The sequence below is a fragment of the Salvia splendens genome, chromosome 17, assembly GCF_004379255.2.
Source record: "Salvia splendens isolate huo1 chromosome 17, SspV2, whole genome shotgun sequence".
In the NCBI taxonomy this organism is placed as follows: Eukaryota; Viridiplantae; Streptophyta; class Magnoliopsida; order Lamiales; family Lamiaceae; genus Salvia; species Salvia splendens.
The window spans coordinates 8,406,563-8,421,784 of NC_056048.1; the positions used below are offsets into that span (position 1 = coordinate 8,406,563).

Genomic DNA, 15,222 nt, shown 5'->3' on the forward strand with positions numbered 1-15,222 from the left:
TTGACACAATTCATCAAATATTATGTTTTTATTATCTAATTAACGTTTAAAAATTGAAAGTATATACTCCAATATAATAATAGTATTAGTTTATTACCTTTATTTCCCGAATAGTGATGACTCCATTTCCATACATTGGCTGCTTCTAATCAAATCAAATTAGAGTATATACTTTTTCATTGATTGAAGCTGACGTAATTTTGTAAAAGGTGAATGTGCGGATAGCAAATCAAAAAGTTCAGCACCACAGTTGGCCATCTCTCTTTCTCTCTCTCTGGCTCTGTATTTTTTTCTCATCTTTTTTTTTATACTTATTTTTTAATTTTACTCCTGGCTTCTGACGATCCCTGTTAGACCTTCATCGTCATTTATTCTTCTGTTGGAAGCTCCTGATTTTTCCAGATATCGACAAAGCAACTGACGTAATTTATACTTTTTGTAGCCTTTTTAATTGTCTTCTGCAATATATGAGCCGATGATCTTCTTAGAGAATTTTGTTTGGGAACTCCGGTTGTGGAACATTTCGTAATTTTGCTACGAATTGGTTAGGTTAGGAATTATTGGCAAATGTGCTCAAATGATGTTTTTGTTGGATCTTTATAATAGATGTAGCTTTATTTATTTTTTGGCTAAAGTAATCATTTTGTTGATGGGTTATGGCTTTTGTCACGGTTAAGGATTGAAATACTGGAAAATGAGGTTTATATATGAATTGTGAATAATTGGAACTTTTTATGTTCTTTGATTTGGAAAACGGATAATCTAATTTGGGTTTTAGGTAACCTTAGGATTATCTGTCTCAACCCCCTCTGTTATTCTATATACTTCTGTGATCTTGTTTAAAGTGAACTTAGGTAGCTAAAATGCTTGGGTGAGTTTTAAAAATCTAGTTTAGCTAAATAGACATTTCAAGTGGTAGTGCCAAACTGGAGCTTGAGGATGATTGTCTGAATCATTTTCATGATTGCACTGGGAGATCGATGAAAAAATATTTTCTCTTTCAGATATTTTGTAAATGCATCCTGCATTCATCTAAGATTAAGCATCGTAAGCCCATCTGAGATTTATTCGTATATACATTGTCTTGTGAGTTTATGCTGAGAATGCAGTGCTATCACGAGAAATTTGGGAAGGACAATAAGGAAACTGTGCATAGTTTTATCTTCTTTCGCCGTTAGCATAACTTTGAATGAAGAGCAGATTCTAGGTTTTGGGCTCTGGTGTCCATGCTCAGGAACATTGTCCTGAACTGTCCCGATTAGGCTCTTATAACAGGATAGGGGTCTGTAATCTTTTACACGAAAAGAATCATGAACTGGATGTAATCTCCCACATATTTGATTCTGTGACTGTGAAATTAAATAGATGTTAGGTTTGTATGTTGAGACAGGCTCCTATAATTTGTATCCGTTCACTAGGAAGCATCTGCTTTTGGTGTGGTTAGAATGTTGCATGTCATTGTAGCCTCGTGGGAAAGGTTTGCTGATTTTCTTTCTTAAAGCATTATCCTCATATCAGCTCCTATCACTTGAAGAAGCTACAAAGCCCGTCATAGGCTGCTCACGTGGTGCCTATTTTTCATTCTTATCATGTGTGCTTTTTCCTGTTGAGGTATCAGGTAAAATATAATGTGTAGAGTGGGTCTACTGGAATTTAAACATTTGTAAGATCAAAGAGTCTGATTTTTTTACGCAAACTCTATCCATCTTCTAGCATTAGATCCATAAAAAAATCAGTCTTGAAACACTTAATCACTGATAAGGATTGTTGCATTGATTGCTTCATACTCCTTCCGTCCCTTAAAAATATGAACTTTTGAAGGGCACAGGTTTTAATGCACAATTGGTAAAGTAAGAGAGATAGGAAGAAAAAGTGATCGAAGTATTGTTAGTGGAGAATGTGTCCCACCTCATTAGAGAGAAAGAAGTTTCCTAAAGTATAAAGTGCATCATTTTAAGAGACAAACTAAAATGGAAATAGTTCATATTTTTAAGGGACGGAGGAAGTATCATTTTGTGGCATATTCTTGTGCTTGCTGACTTATATTATTGGCTTTTGAGGTCCTAAATGAATAGAGCTATCTTCCAGGTAATGGCAACAGAGGAAGATATTGGCGTGCCAGATCTGAAGTCACAGTTGACCAATGCACAGACCCACTTGAAGCAGGAGATAGGAAGAAGCCAGTCTCAAGTGGATGCATTGCAAGAGAATCTTACGGAGGTAAAGGCTTGTGTTCAAGGCTCTGAAGTAGATGCTAAGAAGGAGCTGAAAGTTCTCTGGCATAGAGTCAAAACGTCTGCAACATTGTTGACATACTTGAAATCAAAAGCAAGAATCATGGCAGTTCCTCATTTGGCTCATACCTCTTGTGGTATCAAACAATTGGAGGGTGTGGGCCTTGTTGATAAAAATGGTGTGCCATTGTCTGGATGGTCAAGGAATGTAGATACTTCTTTTTTCGACTATGCAGATGAGGAAACATGGACAGCGCTTAGCAGTAAGGATGGTGCTCTTGATGAACAAGATGGAGTTTATATTGGCGAAGTACTCAAAAGTGTACAAATGGTTACAGATGTAATGGAAACTCTTGTGAAGAGAGCTATAATGGCGGAATCTGAAACAGTTACGGAGAAGGAAAAGGTAATAGTAGGACAAGAGGAAATAAAAAAGAAGGCATTTCAAATCGATAACATGTCACTAAAATTAGAGGAGATGGAGCAGTTTGCAATGGGTACAAATACTATTTTGAACGAGATGAGACAGAGGGTACAAGATCTGGTTGACGAAACTTCAAGACAAAGGCAAAGAGCTGCTGAGAATGAGCAGGAGCTTTGCCGTGTTAAGCAAGAATTTGAATCCCTGAAATCTTATGTCAGTACACTGATTCGTGCAAGGGAAACACTTCTTTCATCAGAGAAGCAATTTCAGGCCATTGAAAAGCACTTTGAACGGTCAGTGTGCTCTAACCTTTATCATTTTGTTAGGGATTTTGACTAGTATCATGCTCTTCCTTGTTATAGGATTCTATATGGTAGCTCATGGCGATCATGTAGGTTGTTATTCAGATTCTTGCATCTGTTTAGCTCCACTTTCCTCATTTAACTTATATCTGTTTCTTGTACTTCCATGTTTTCACTTTGTCATTTGAGTCCCTTCCTTTTTAGCAGAAGTAGACAGATTATATTAGAAGACTATCTACTTCTGAAAGCTAAGATTTAATTAATTTTTATAGACAGTGGCAACCAACATGAGCATATAAACTGTTAAACCTTACCTTGACTTGCTTCGTCCTGATCGAATGTGCCAAGAAGATTCTTGTCTTGTTTTTAAGAATCAATCCATTTCATTGATATTGAGGATTTGTGAATGAAATATAATACTTGAATGTAAATATCAAAATTTAATTGAATTTGCCCGATTTCTTTTTCTTTTGTGTCTTCAGTTACCGGGTTTGAGTTAAACAAGCTCTACACTTTTTGGGAATTACTATTACTTATTTCTGCCGTCGGAGATTAGGCTATAAACTTACTTTCATGTCTGGAAAATTTACTGTTTGGTTCTGTTGGTCGCAACCAGGCTTGTGGCCAAAACATCGCAATTGGAAAGTGAGAAGATGCAGAAGGAAGTCGAAGTCCAGAAACTCATGGAAGATAATGTGAGACTGAGTGCTCTACTGGACAAGAAAGAGGCCCAACTCGTGGCCATGAACGAGCAGTGCAAGGTCATGGCACTGAACGCTTCCAAAATATAATTTTGAAATCCTTAACTCATTTGATAGAGCTGCCATCCTTGAACAACCCTGATCACGCATTGTAGCTCTCTCCTGCATACCCGCGAAAGTATATTGATCGAACTTGACATTCATTTTTCATTTCCAAGGTGCCATGGAACTTGTACTTCATCTTGTTGTATGTTCTTATTTGAGAAGTTTTTGGTTGATTGGATGTAAAACCTGCACTGTTGGAGAGTGGAGACCTTTTCCATTCTACCCAGTGCAGTTTGTGATTATCCTGCTGTCTAGTTATTTCTTTGGTGTCTTAGTCGTGTTTTCTTCACATTTTATGCTTATATAATCTTTATATAAACTGTCCAGTTGTGTGTATTTTCGTCTTACTTTGTCGATGTGTGTATTTAGGTCGTTGACGCCATAGTGATGGTATGATGGAACAATAAGTTGGGGTTCAGTGTGTGTGTGAGTCGGCCTGACAAATCTAAACCATCATAACCTTTAAATTTATGTTCATTTGTCAATATAAAATTACTTCCTTTTGGTGGCGTTCGGTTGCCATGACTAATATCATGAGACTATCCATCTAGGATTAAGTTGTGGGATTATTTTAGTTGGAGGGGGGAGACTATGACTAATTATCATGAGACTATCAATCTAGGATTAAGTTGAATGGTTCAATCGTATGAATCAAACATGATACATATTTAATCATGAGATTTAATCTTGCCAACCGAACACCTCCTTTGAATATTAGTATATACTAATTTATTACTGGGAAAAATGAGTAAATTAAGAAAGAGTAATTGATAAAGCAGTGAGAAGATTTTATAAATAGAAGTGAGTTAAATTTTGGTGAATAGATTAAAAAAGATAAATGAGATAATTTTTTCGTAGACAGATGAAATATTTAAGATGGGCGAGAGCTTAGTCCACCCAGGCCACAATTGCAGGTTGACATTGTTCTGTTAATGTATCACTTTTATTTTAGTTAACTTAATATTAAAAAAATATTAATGAATAATCGATTTATATTAAAATTACAATTGTGTTTCATTATTATAGATATAGTAATGTAGAAAAAATAAAAGAAATTTTTTTTCTTTGATAATTATGTCTGAGAAAGTCAATTTGATTCCATGATTTACTATACTATTTAGGATTAGCTAGCACTAGAAAAACATTAATTGGAGTTAGTATTTAGTGTGTACTATTTATAAGAAGGAACGAAGTAGTGGTGGCGAGGCCGGATAGGAGACCAACCAAGAGTGATGTATTATAAATGGTTGGCTCCATCTGCCGAGTATTGTTCCTTGAGTCGATGTATGTATCATTGAGAAACGGCCCTCCTCCAACCGCTACATTAGGATTAGGCGCGGTTGAGTTGAGCCATTTGAATCCGTCACTGCAACCCGTGGTCGCATCCCTTGGGATCGAAGCACCCCTATGATGCACATACTCAGGGTACTTGCTTCCGTACCCCACCAGGTTGCTCGTCCGCATTGGATTGCTTCCCAACACATAATCCGCCTGCATAATGGCAAAGCTGCGTACGTGTTGTGGCTCGTATAGCTCCCCCTCGCAGTATATGTTTCTCGTCTTAGTCGCCACCATGTAGTCGCTGTAAATCAGCGCTAGAAATGTCGACCCTACCGCGTACTGCAGAGGATTCCACTCATCCACCCATATAAGCCCATCTGCACTGTATCAGCCAATTAGAAAATGAGCAAGTAATATATAAGTGGTAATTTTTTTGTATTTCATTAGTACGAGGCCTTTTGGAAAGTGAACCTTCTGTTCTCTAAAAAGCTGACAATGAATTCGTGAGAAGCCCACAGACCACGAGCTCGGCAGTTCTTCTGTAAGAGCATCCACAATGGCGGATGTCCCGGCGGACGTCCCGATTTTTTATTATTTTTTGTGGATGTCCGTCGGGATGTCCGCCATTGTGTAGTGGGATGTCCTTATGACGTGGCAGGAGGTGTTTTTGGAAAGTCTGTCGGGATGTCCGCCGGGACATCCGTCCCATTGTGGATGCCCTAAAGCTGCAACGCGATACTCTCTTCGCCTCTGACGGTTCTCGAGTCGAAAAAACTCACTCGAGACAGCAGCACATGAGTTCCGGCGAGTTTGTTGTCCCAGCTAAACCACGTCTTTGTTCCCCAGTTAGCAAAGTAGTTCCCTTGTACGGTAGCGTATCAGAGATATGCAGTATCTCCGGTAGCGTGGTAGAGCCAGGCCGCCGCCCAGAGGAGCTCGTCGCCGTAGCCGCTCGAGTTGTAGTAGTTCCGCACTTGCGGGATGCTATCACTGTAACAGCCTCTGTAGGTATCCGCAAACACAAACAACTGTCGAGCGTGCTTCAGAAGCAGTCTCGAGTAAGTGGAGTGCGTCAGAACACTAGTGATGCCGAGGCCATGGCTGCGGCTGTCTCGGCGGCGACGTCGGAGTCGGGGTGGGAGGAGTTCACCTGCGTGAGGGGCCTGGGTGGCGCGGCGGCCTCCGGTCTCTACCAGCATTTGTGGTCGGAATCGGGGTCTCCGACCTGGACGTAGAGGAGGTTGGGAGAGGGATGGGCATTGATGAGATAGTCGGTGATCCATTTCAATGAATCCATGGCGTGGTGAGTCTCCTTTGCTTGTTTGATTTGATCCTTGTACTCGAGAATCGCCCAAGATAGCATCGTCGCAGTGAAGGCCATCGGTAGCCTTAACTTGGCGTTGTCGCCAGCGTCGTAGATTCCTTTCTCATGTCTAACTTCTCCCCTTTCCCATCTTCTAAGCCCGAGTCTCCTCTCCAACTAATCATGCTCTTCTCCAGCTTTCCAGCTAAAGTTGCAAGCAATATATAAGTGCAGATGAATTTTGGTAAACATGTATAAACTGATGACTTACATTTCTGGACATCGAAGAATAGGAGTGCGATGCTGAGAGCTTCGGCATACTTTGCAACGACCTGATTCGGTCGTCGCGGGGAATGATGGAAGAGGTTCAAGGATCGGAATGTCAAACTATAAAAGCAAAAGATCAATTAGTGAAGAAGATTTGTGATTGATTTGTAATTGATTACCTTGTAATAGGGTCCTAAAATAGGTTGATCCCTTTCCTTAGATAGCCATGTTCCTCTCCTATAAAAGATGGAGAATTGTACACATTACATACACCAAAAAACAAGAGAACGTATATACTATTCTCTCCAATACAATGTCTATTCCATCAACCTAGCAATTGGTGCCTCTCTCGATTACCATCTTCAAGATGGTATCAGAGCAGGTTGTTAGAGTGGGGACTCAGAGAGAGTTCATCACCCCCATAACCTTTCCCGACCCATCGACCTTGAACCTGTGAGCAAACAAACATGTCAGAATCCAATAGTTCAAACACAACCGATACAGCCTCAAACACAATAAATATTCCAACCGATCTTGCAGCGCAATTCGCCGAATTTCTCAAAACCAGCAACAGGTCATATACAATGTCATCCCAGATTGAATCTCTCGGCGATGTTACCGTCAAGACCAAACTGAACGGGGACAATTACCCCTTGTGGTCGAACTTGATGGAACGAGCGATTGGTGGTAAAGGGTTGACATCTCACATTCTCGGAGTTTCAAACCCCCCACCACGAACCGATCCGAACTACCCGAAGTGGCAACAAAGGGACCATTGCACCTTCAATTGGATCATCAACAATATCGAAGCAGATCTCGTCACAAAGGTCTCCCAATATGCAACCGCCAAGGACCTCTGGGAAGGCCTGGCAATCACATACGGAAGCGGCAGAGATCCGTTCCAAGTATATGACCTACACAGACAATGCATGACAATGAAACAAGGAGGAATGACCCAAGAAGCCTTGTGGGTCAAATTTCAAGATTTATGGATATCTATAGATGCCCGAGATCCAAGCACAATCGACCACCCACCGTCGATCGAAAAGAATAATCAAATGACACAGAGGATGAGAGTATACCAATTCCTCACTGCATTAGATGAAGGATATGAGGGAGTAAAGAGGGAGATCATCAACAAGGATGCACTACCGAATCCACGACAAGCATACGCAATGGTGAGGCTTGAAGCTGTCAACGCAGGCCTAATTAAGCCAAAAGAGCAACCGAACTCCGGAGTCGGAGCCGGTACTCCCCCAAACTTAATTATTTGTTTGTCCTGAAACGAAACAAGAGAAAAACTAATAAAGAAACACGGATGCTAAGAACTAGACTTCATAGTTGCCTCAAAAATTGTAACAAGAAATAAAGAGTTTGACAAGAATACAAATCAAATCAAGCAAAGCTTATTAGTGCATTTTCATTACTAGCTCGTTGATCACCTTGAAGTACATGCGCTCACAAGTGTTTAGAAGTGTGTTTATCACTCACTCACAAGTGTACATTGGAAAAAGTGTATGCTCTCAGATCATGCAACATGCAAAGTTTACCATAGGCTTGCTCGAAGTCTAATCCCTCCTCTACTTTATGTGATTAAAATAAAAAATCCGAAAGGTCTTTATTTTAGGTTATAATGTAGGCTCTTTGGTAAGGTGAGGAAATATGGCTAAAAAGTGACTAAACCCAAACATAGCAAAAGTGATCAATTTCTACTACATCAAACTTAACACCCCACCAACAAATCAAATCGCAGTAAATTCTAGACTTTGTCTAAATTTCTTCTCGCTTCCCAAATTCCTTTGATTTTTTTTTCTTTTCATTTTTTTCTTTTGTACATCCTTTCTTTTTTTTTCTTTTATGCACAACCAAATATCTCATTCAAACCACATGCGTCTATGCACTTTTTACAAGTAAGCACACTACTTTTCTTTCTACCTTATCTCTCCAACTCTTTTCACAAAATATATACTAAATTTCACCAAAGAGCGTATGGATATTCCCCTTTATTTAGCTTCCAAAGAAAAAGGCTTTAAAGGCTCAAAATGGCTAGCTAGGGAAAAATATTTTGAATAAGGTCATAAATTTGGATATATAAAGTAGATAAGAAGGATGGCCTAACGTCCTCTTTTATCATTTAAACACTATATAGACTTAGGCAGACCAGGAGCAAGTTCTAGAAATAAATACATGAATGCAGATAAATCACACAAGAAAGAAAATATAGCTCAAGTCTCACAAGGTATAAGCATGATTCAAGGTAAACAAGCAATTCATTAATTATACACCTTTTTACAAAACTCTCAAATCAATGTATCAAGTCAACTCAACCAACACATAAACAAAATTTTTATCATAGGCAACTCGGTCTGATGTCCCTAAACATGAGTATTTCTAAGTTTTCTATGTTATGTTCATGACAAGATTCACCTCGGGTTTATTAAATAAAATAAAACTAATAAAAATAAGCAAAAACAACTAAACTCACGGTCCACCACTTCATCCCCCCAAACTTATTCAAAACTAAGTTAAGAATAAGTTTGTAAAGTCGGTAGGGACGTGGGTAAACTAAGAAATCACATTAAACTAAAACAAAATTAAATACAAAAAATGATACCGATGTTGGGTTGCCTCCCAACAAGTGCTTGGTTAACGTCTTTAGCTTGACGTTCTTTGAAGCTCATAAGTTAGCTCCCATTCTCGGGACTTCCTTTGGGATGCCTTTTGTACCGGAGCGGATGGTAATCCATTGTTGTGCTTCGTGCTCTCCTCAAATAGTAACCCTTGTAAATCAGATAAAAAAAATTCAAAATAAAACTATACAAAATATTATACTCTAAATTAGTATTATCAACCGTTCTACAATATCAGCTTAAAGTAATAATATTCCCCGACAACGGCGCCAAAAACTTGATGCACTATTTATTAGCACTAAAAATACCTGCAAGTTTACAGGGTAGAACTAGTATAGCTAAAGGTCAGTACCGGATATCGAACACATGGAATAAGATTGCAACTGACTATCATATACTATCTAGAGACACGGAGTTTTGGGTTTTGGTTTTATAAACTAGACATAAATATAAACAAATATAAAAACAAAACAATACAAAGCAGGCTAAAGAAAGTAGAGTTTTAGGATCCAACTACTACAACCTAGTGATATTAATCTCACAGAACCTTTACCTTTATGTGTCTCCAGGATTATTAGGAAAGTCGCGATTTTCAGATAAGCCCTCTCTCAAGTGCACCTATCCAGTAGATTAGACTCTAACTATCAAAGTCTCCTTCCAATAGATTAGATTATAACTCCTTAAGTTCCTAAGACTCAAGTCCTCACAAAGGGTCCCCTCTCTCGAGTGCAGATAAACCTATGTGTTGTACTCGTTCCTCTTACCACGTAAAACTAGCTATCTCTCGATTAATATAGTTAAACGGACATAGTTCTAAAGTTGGACAGACAAAGAATAATAAAAGCACGAGAACAAGCAAAACAATCACAAGAGCTAGGAAAAGGTTCAATTCAATAAATCAAAACATATTCATAATAGTCTTCACCAAAAAATCTAAAAATGATGTTTAACTACTCATAGACAAGTAGTAAAATCAATAATAAAAGTACTAGACATGAAATAAATTGATAAAACCCAAGGTTGACTCTTCAATCTTCAGTCTTCTCTTGCCTGGATCTGCAGAGCTCCGCTCCAATGGAAGATGGATGAATTATGTATGAAATATGGAATGGAAGAAAGTGTAGAGAGGGAGTAGGATTGGAGGCTCTGAGATGGGGATTATGAATTAGGTTTAGGAGTATTTATAGTCTAGAAAAAGGGTTAGTCTTGGTTATTTTCGTGCCCTATAAGAAATGAGAGAGATTTGGTTTCACAATTTAATAATTTATTCTCTTTCTTGAATTTCCGCCCAAATTTCCGTCAGCTTTGACTGCATTATGCAATGTTCGTAGAATTGTAATAACTTTCTCTACAGAACTCCGATTGAGACGTTTAAGGTATCCACGCGAAGCTCTTTCGAAGACGAAGAGAATGACATGTAGTAAGTACTGATTGGACTTCAAACTTGCTGGCAGAATGAGCTTGAACAGAGGCTGCTACACCTTGGCCTTTTTGCATCTTTTTTCTATCTTTTTCTATCATTTATCAACAAACACATTCAAAATACCAAATGTATAATATATGCAATTTAAGAACATAATTTGCATGATTGACATTTAAAACTAGTCAAATCTAGCCCTTAAAAACATGCAAATTCTGTGTTTGTCAGTCTGATTACCTTCGACCGAAACAGAGTCGTCAACAACCAGCCGCCTCCTCCACCACCGAGATTCCCTACCAATCGGAGAGGAGAGGAAGATAAAAGTCGGCTAATCTGCCATCACTGTGGAGGGAAGAAACATACAAAGGAAACATGTTTCCTCCTCCACGGATATCCCGATTGGTGGGAGGAAATGAAGCAGAAGCGGCAGGCAAGGACGAATCGCGGCAAAGGAGGAAGAGCGACGGCGTCAGTGGCAGAGGTGACTGAGGAACGCGCTGCCTACGCCGATTATCCGACGGGCAACAACGCTCCCTCAACCACCGGTAATCATGGAACCGAAGATAGAGCCGTCGCCACGGTTGCGGCGGCTAAGGCGTGGAGCGAAGGAAAGGGGGAGCAATCGGAGGCGGCGAGGATTTGGGCTGAAGGTAAAGAGGGATCTCATTCACAAATGGATCCCTCAACTCTGCCTTATTTTCGAAATTTACCCCATTCCAACCCTATTTCCGTTTGCACCCCAGAAATCCCAAAACCTTACTTTTCGACTCTGGAACTTATAATAGTTTATATTTTGAACCCTCAGAGTTTAATAATTTCCGGACACAACCCAAAAAATCCGAAAATTGTAATTCTGGTGGTACAAAATATAAATCTTTGGAAATTCACCCTAGTATTAAATGTCATAATCCTTTTGAGGCACTAGCAAACTCGTCAACCTCAACAATGAAGGAAAAAAATAGTCATTGGATTTTCGATTGTGGGGCTACCGATACCATGTCTTATGATGCAAATGATTTTTTAGACATCTCAAAATCCCAAAAAACCTATGTCCAAACAACAAGTGGGGATTTAGCACCAGTTAAGGTGGCGGGCACCATCCATATTTCACCAACCATACGCCTCTCGAATTGTTTATATGTTCCATCCCTATCTCATAAACTTCTGTCTGTAACTCATGCAACCAAGTAACTTAACTTCAAGTTACTAATGCAACCTCATTTCTGCTTATTACAGGATACCCAAACGGGGGAGATAGTTAGGCGTGGCACTGAACAATACGGACTGTACTACGTGGATAAGGCAGCCCAACAGAGTACTGCGTTGCTGTCTCACGGGCTGACTAACAAACAGACATGGCTTTGGCATCGCCGGTTTGGGCAACCTTCTATAGGATATCTTCGTTTACTTTTTCCGAAATTAGTTGATTCCTCTTTTACCTCGAATTGTGAGACTTGTTTTTTGGCCAAAAGACATAGACATTCGTATCATCAAAATAATACTCGTGAAAAGACTCATTTTGCCTTAATTCATTCTGAAGTTTGAGGTCCTGCACCCGTTACTGGGGGACAAGGGTTTCACTATTTTTTACTGTTTGTAGATGATTTTACACGCATGACTTGGGTTTATTTTTTGAAAACAAAATCTGAAGTCTTTGAAAAATTTGCTCAATTCTATACTCTCGTGCAAACTCAGTATAAACAGTCTATCCAAATCCTTAGATTTGATAATGGGGGGGGGGAGTTTGTTAATTCTAAAATGCGATATTTTTTCGAGGAAAATGGATTAATACACCAAACCACTTGCCCACATACTCCGGAACAAAATGGGGTAGCAGAGAGGAAAAATAGATATATCCTAGAGATGACCCGAGCCCTTCTCATCGACTCAAACATACCCAAATCCTTCTGGCCAGAAGCTGTCGCAACCTCCGTTTACCTTATTAATCGTCTCCCAACATATATCCTCAACTTCAAAACACCCCTTGATATCTTCTCCCAATCCCACTCTATTCCGTCCTCCCTTAGCCTTGACCCAAAAGTTTTTGGTTGCACCGTCTTTGTCCATATCCCGACGCCAGACAGATCTAAATTTGCCCCGAGAGCAATCGAGTGCATCTTCCTAGGATACGGCAAATCCTAAAAAGGTTATAGATGTTATGACCCAACCTCTCGGACCTTGTACACCACCATGAATTGTGACTTTGTGGAAGACGAATACTTCTACTGCCAAACTAGGAGTCAGGGGGAGAAACAGGGCAACGACTCTCTAGATTGGCAGCCTCCTATACCAACTCCCACTATACCCATGACTGAACCCCAGGGGGAGAGTAACCAGCCTCCACAGTCATCGCCTACCACCCGAGACGGTTAGCGGTACCACCGGGCAGCCAAACTCCGGCATACAGAATGCAGAGTTAAGTGACACTACCGAGCCTTCAACCCCGATCTCGGATCCCGAGGTAAACAGTTCTAATAATAGCAGTGTACCTTTGCATGTTACAGACAACACTAACAATGACAGGGCAGAAGAGGTCGAACCAGTGGGCATAGATGGAGATACCGGGCAATATGAATTGCCCAAAAGAAGTACTAGAGGCATCCCTTCACGAAGATACTCCCCAGATTGGGGAGGACGAAAGTCCAAATAATCTTTGGTGAATACTACTCAGGGACAACTCACGGAGATGACAAAAGCATTTGAAGCTGCTCTATATGAGGAGGAGGAGATTCCACAGTCTTTTGAGGAGGCAATGAGGCACAAACATTGGAGAGATGCAATGAAGAAGGAGATAGATGCCTTGAATAAGAATGGCACGTGGGAAAAGTGTACTCTACCGAAGGGGAAGAAACCAGTTGGATGCAGATGGGTCTTTACTATCAAGAGACGAGGAGATGGTTCAATCGAGAGATACAAAGCACGACTGGTAGCTAAGGGATATACTCAAGTATATGGAGTAGACTATGAAGAGACTTTCTCTCCAGTGACCAAGTTAAATACAGTAAGAACATTATTGTCTGTAGTTGCCTGTAAGGATTGGCCTTTGCACCAGTTTGATGTAACCAACGTCTTTCTACATGGAGAACTCGAGAAGGACAAGGAAGTGTACATGGAAGTCCCTCCAGGATGTTCGGAGGAATTTGGGGCAGGAGAGGTATGCAGATTAAGGAAAACTCTATACGGGCTCAAACAATCCCAGAGGATATGGTTCGGAATATTCTGCCAAGCAATGGTTAAACATGGTTTCACACAAAGCCAATCTGATCATACGCTCTTTCTGAAGAAAATGGGGGATAAGATGACATGTCTAATCATATCTGTGTGGATGACATGATCATTACTAGAGATGATGTAGAAGAAATCCAGAATCTAAAGGAGAATTTGTGCAAAGAATTTGAAATGAAGAACCTTGGAGCCCTGAAGTACTTCTTGGGAATCGAGGTGCTAAGATCACAACGTGGGATTTTCCCAAGACAGAAGAAGTATGTACTGGATCTACTGGCGGAAACTGGGCTATTGGAGTGTAAACCTGCAGAAAGTCCAATGGTCCAGAACCATGGATTGAAGATCAAAGAGGGAGTGAAGTTGGCGGATCGTGGAAAATGCCAAAGGCTAGTGGGTAAGCTGATCTACCTATCGCATACAAGGCCCGACATTACCTATGCAGTCGGTGTTGTAAGTCAATTCATGCATAAGCCTCAAGAAGACCATATGGAAGCTGCTTTGAGAATAGTGAGGTATCTCAAAGGAACTACAGGGTATGGAGTGTTCCTAGAGAAGAAGAAAGACCTAGAAGTTGACGGGTACACTGATGCTGATTGGGCAAGTAATCCGATTGATAGAAGGTCAACGGGAGGGTACTTCACCTTTGTAGGAGGTAACCTCGTGACTTGGAGAAGTAAGAAGCAGAAAGTCGTAGCATTGTCGAGTGCTGAAGCAGAATTCCGAGGAATCAAGAGTGGACTAATGGAGATCATGTGGCTGTGAAGGTTGTTAACTGAGATAGGTTTTCCCCCGACGCAGAATAAGGAGGCGATTAGCATCTCGGAAAACCCAGTGCAGCACGATAGGACCAAGCATGTGGAAGTAGATCGACACTTTATCAAAGAAAATCTCGAAGTTGGGGTCATCGAATTTCCATTCGTGAAGTCTGAAGATCAACTTGCAGATATTCTTACTAAGGCAGTACATCAAAAGGTATTCCACGAAGTCTTGAACAAGTTGAACATCAGAGATACCGTTGCTCAACTTGAGGGGGAGTGTCAAACTATAAAAGGAAAAGATCAATTAGTGAAGAAGGAGAATTGTACACATTACATACACCAAAAAATAAGAGAACGTATATACTATTCTCTCCAATACAATGTCTATTCCATCAACCCTAGCAATCGGTGCCTCTCTCGATTACCATCTTCAAGACGGAATTCTTTGCGGAGAGTGATGTAAGAAGCGGCCATGACTAGAGCGGCGATGAACACAAGAGTGAGCCACAACTTCCACCCTTTCACCATCTTCTGCTTCTCCGCATCCATGCCTAGAATCGATATGGAACAGT

The 15,222-nt window shown here is 40.2% G+C and overlaps 1 protein-coding gene and 1 pseudogene across 4 annotated transcripts; one reads left to right on the forward strand and one right to left on the reverse strand.

The window, feature by feature from the left end:
• Positions 1–201: 201 nt before the first annotated feature.
• On the forward strand, positions 202–4,040 carry LOC121774862. Of its 4 annotated transcripts, none has more exons than XM_042171744.1 (3): positions 202–1,618; positions 2,089–2,951; positions 3,577–4,040. In XM_042171744.1, the coding sequence occupies exons 2-3, from the start codon at positions 2,092–2,094 to the stop codon at positions 3,749–3,751; spliced, it is 1,035 nt and encodes a 344-aa protein (XP_042027678.1). In that variant the 5' UTR covers positions 202–1,618; positions 2,089–2,091; the 3' UTR covers positions 3,752–4,040. The 4 variants fall into 4 exon arrangements, with proteins under 4 accessions (XP_042027678.1, XP_042027679.1, XP_042027676.1 ...); XM_042171745.1 differs by having other exon boundaries at positions 202–549; XM_042171743.1 differs by having other exon boundaries at positions 203–422.
• An 887-nt stretch (positions 4,041–4,927) lies between these two features.
• On the reverse strand, positions 4,928–15,199 carry LOC121774259 (annotated as a pseudogene).
• Positions 15,200–15,222: the final 23 nt, after the last annotated feature.

Bases quoted from the DNA above. Each gene is read 5' to 3' on its own strand.
- LOC121774862 (XM_042171742.1), top strand. From the start codon at position 2,068: ATGAATAGAGCTATCTTCCAGGTAATGGCAACAGAGGAAGATATTGGC. The intron at 2,952-3,576 runs GTCAGTGTGCTC...GGTCGCAACCAG, and splicing joins ATTGAAAAGCACTTTGAACG to GCTTGTGGCCAAAACATCGC.